Here is a 3,883-nt window from a genome sequence, read left to right on the forward strand (position 1 = left end):
AGAAATATTTTTTATTACTTATATTTTACTTATTTTCTATTAGTTATTTTTGAGATAAAATTTTGAAATTACGTGGTTTTATATTATTTTTTTTTACTTTGAACTGAATAGTGCTAAAATTAAATTCATATTTAAATTTCTTATAGGTGAAAAAAATTTTTTGTTAAATCCATACCCTTATCTGTGTAATATTGCTATTACTTATCTGTGTAAAAGTTATAACATCAAAATGGAAAACCTTATAAGTTCGACGAAAATAAAGGTTTTGACTTGAAATTTTGTTTACAATATATGTAAGTAATATTACACAGATAAGGGTATGGATTTAACAATTTGATAATTTTTGGGAAAAACAATTTTTGTCATCTAAAAGAAATTTGAATATGAATTTAATTTTAGCACTATTCACTTCAACGTAAAACATGATATAAAACCACGTAATTTCAAAATTTTATCTCAAAAATAACTAATAGCTAATTTTCTGCTGAATGCCCCCCCTTAAATACGTTTCTGTCGTTACGTTGGTCTTCTCAACACTTCGCACTAATGTACGGTTTCGTAAAATTTCAGTATTTGCAAAATTTTCTTTCCGTTTTTCCACCTTTAATCAAGTATTTCAAATGTCAAAGCAAAATACAGTGCCCTACTGAAAAATACTAAATGTTCCTGATATGACCTTGAAAGGATGAGAAGAAAATTTTTCCTTTTACGCGTATTATATTTCGTAAAAAGGATGATAGAAAAATTCTTCGCTTTTTTTGGTATCTACTACCGTTTGTTAATTATTTCGAATAACATGTATTTATAAAGATCTTGTATGTTTTAAAGTAATCCTTAAAACATCCTTAGTTAAAACATCCTAAAGTAATCCTTAAAGAATTTAAACGATATCCTTAAGAAGTATCTTACTTTTTCCTGGTAATCGTTTGAATCACTTTCTTCATACTCATTTGTAGAGACTGAGACTCCCGTTTGATGCACATTTCTCTTACTATACATTCGCCGAGCTGTTTTATAACACTAAAAATAAAACATATATTTTATATTCTTTATAATGAATAAAGATATTTGATGAAACTATTTAAAAAGCTATAGTTATATTTATTTTTGTATCAAATTAGATTCAACTATCGTATTACAGCACGATCGCGATAATATCGTAAATTGCGTATTTCGATTCATGTCGGTTCAATGAACTCTGATACAACATGAAATTTTAACAATACGGCCCAAAACCATTTGAGAAAATTGAAACAGAGTATTTTCACAGACGAGAAATTTGTAGTATAGCTGGCAGTTATAAAGCTAAAGCTTTAAAGTTTTCCAAAAATAAACATTTTTCATAGGTATAGGTTTAAATAAAATTAATGAAATAGTAATTTTACAATTTATTCATAAATTAAATTAAATACCGTTAGCTGTGAATTCTAATTTTTTAATACTTTTTTGTATTTTTCTTCTTTTTAAGGAAAATTTAATATTGGATGCGAATATAAGACACAAATTAAAACTATTAAAAATAAGTTATCTTCATCTTACACGGATTGGATATTGGCATGTACATATAAAGAGGAACGCAATATTGAGTTTAGAATATTGTGTATTTATGAGTGGTATTGACCTTGCCCTTCACTGAGTTTTATGAACTAAATAAACATGTAACGAAACAATTTAGAAAAGGTGAAATTGTTTATACAAAATATCACGATAGATTGGACCATTTACTCTTTGTAAAAAAATACAAAACTTGTAATAACTACAAATATAACTTTTGTTTTTCCTCACTTTTGAATTTTGATTTTTGTGTTATAAAATTATTGTTTCATATTACTTGAATTTTTAGTATCTTGAAGTTAATAATTAATTTAAGAATCTTTATAAATTAGTCTCTTTTGTAATAATATAAGAAGTTACCTGTAGTTCACAGCTTGCTTGAATAACGTTTTGCTCCCTTGGTATTACTTCGCAACATAAAGCTGAAATAGCTTTTTTTTTCAAAAATTCATTCGAAATCACACACTTTAAGCCGTTTCGTAATAATGTAGTTGCCATTTTAACTTGAAATATAAATTCAATTTGTTTTATCACAAAAATACAAATCGAGCAAGTCTAACACCAACTTACGATCATTTCAAACTCAATACTAAACTGGAGAAGACTGTCGGGCCCTTTTTGTTGGGTCGGTCACAAATTCCCCCCTTTGTTCTTTGCGCAAGCGCAATGGCACCTCGTTCTCTTTATTTCTTACTTTTCTTCGATTACGAGCGCTTGTGCACGTCCCCTTCTTTTCACCGATAAAAACATAAGCGTACTTACGTATCAACGAAAGTGTAAGAAGTAATTTAAAAGTATTAATAAAAATTAAACAATATATTTAAATTTGGATATTATTAATTTACCCATTGTCAAATTAATTTATATGTATTATATATTATTTTTTCAGATTTTATGTCAATAAAACAATCGAATTCACGTAAATTTAGTTAGAGAATCGAAACACAATATATTTATGATTGAAAATATAATAGTTTTCCATTCAAATCCGTAAATTTAGGTAACGCTTGAGTTCTACGTTTCATGCAACCGAAATGGAGTGTATGTGTTAGAATCCATAGTAATTTTAAGAATACGTATTGTTTTTAAATAACATTTATAAAAACGTAAGACAAAAATTAAATTATTTATATTTATATTCACATAATAAAAGTATTCAATAAAGAAACTTTATTTCATAAAAAAAAATAGTATCTTCCGTTTATCTGCTACGCCTATGCTGAAATTTATCAGCGTTACCGTGATGCGAGACAATTTGGTGTCTGGTCAGTCTACCAAATAGAACCATGAAACCGAGTTAGAGATTAGTTAGAAATATAAAGACCAGGCGTAAATATACATACAAAGAAATTTTAATACCACAGAAGTAGGTCACGTTAAGTAGACGCAAATATGCGTACGTGACGAAAAGCATGATATGATATAGTTGATTATAAAAATTTAAAATGAAGTATAAAGTTGATGTTGAATTTCATTTTTGTAAAATAGATACATACATTGCGTATTTCAACGTTATGTATTTTACTTTTTGAACCTTTATACATATTTTAATTTTTTTTATACTCAATTCTTTCAACTTTTACTTCATCACCAACAAGTTGGTATACATAAGTTACAACTGTTGAACTTTGAATATCCATAAGGACGAAAGATGGGATAACTGACCTGTAAATTTAATATATGAATATGTACTACAAAGTGTTTCCTTTAACTCGAGCACCTAAAATAACTCTGTTCCTTTTCGTAATACGAAAAAATGTTGTAAAAGAAAATTATTCCGTTCAAAGGACCAAATGATACTATAAAATAATAATTTTTTCAAAGTTATATTTTTCGAGATTTCAAGGTCGTTACCATTTTGTTAAGTAACATAATATATACCTTCTTTCAGTTAAAGCTGACCTTCAAATGACCTTAAAATGACAATGAACTTGAAATTTGGAGAGGTGGTGATACATGTATGCTTGAATGTTTTCCTTAAAATGACCTCAAATGATCTTGAAATGATAAACTTTGATACTTTGTAGATCTCTGTTGCATTGTACCAAACTTGAAGGAAAACATTTATGCATGCATGTACTGTCAATTGAACTCGTTTTTAGCCAACTTTGATAATAAAGTAATGAAAATATATTATCGTATTTAAAAAAATCATTAGTTCATAGCAACATTTGCCCCTTTGAACAGACTATTTTCCTCTTATAACATTTTTTCATATCACAAAAAGGAACAGAGATACTTTAGGTGTTTCAGTTAAAGCAAACATCCTGTATATAAAATCAAATATTTTTTTATAAAATATAAAATGAAAAAATTATTTATTAATATA

General features: G+C 27.0%; 2 protein-coding genes across 2 annotated transcripts in view; both read right to left on the reverse strand.

Annotated features, from left to right (window-relative positions):
- The window catches only part of LOC108576704 (sarcoplasmic calcium-binding protein), a 4,578-nt gene extending 2,469 nt beyond the window's left edge, over positions 1-2,109 (reverse strand). Inside the window, exons 1-2 of the mRNA XM_017939759.1 lie at positions 1,915-2,109; positions 910-1,020 (exon numbers count right to left, since the gene is read on the reverse strand). Coding sequence (XP_017795248.1) covers positions 910-1,020; positions 1,915-2,052 — 249 coding nt within the window. The 5' untranslated portion in view covers positions 2,053-2,109. The remainder of the gene's footprint in view (positions 1-909; positions 1,021-1,914) is intronic.
- Positions 2,110-3,101: 992 nt separating this feature from the next.
- LOC108576686 (vacuolar protein sorting-associated protein 29) overlaps positions 3,102-3,883 on the reverse strand; it is a 3,546-nt gene continuing 2,764 nt past the window's right edge. Inside the window, exon 4 of the mRNA XM_017939730.1 lies at positions 3,102-3,219. Within this exon, the coding sequence (XP_017795219.1) occupies positions 3,102-3,219 (118 nt within the window). The remainder of the gene's footprint in view (positions 3,220-3,883) is intronic.

The sequence above is a fragment of the Habropoda laboriosa genome, unplaced genomic scaffold (assembly GCF_001263275.1).
Source record: "Habropoda laboriosa isolate 0110345459 unplaced genomic scaffold, ASM126327v1 scaffold423, whole genome shotgun sequence".
Classification (NCBI taxonomy): Eukaryota; Metazoa; Arthropoda; class Insecta; order Hymenoptera; family Apidae; genus Habropoda; species Habropoda laboriosa.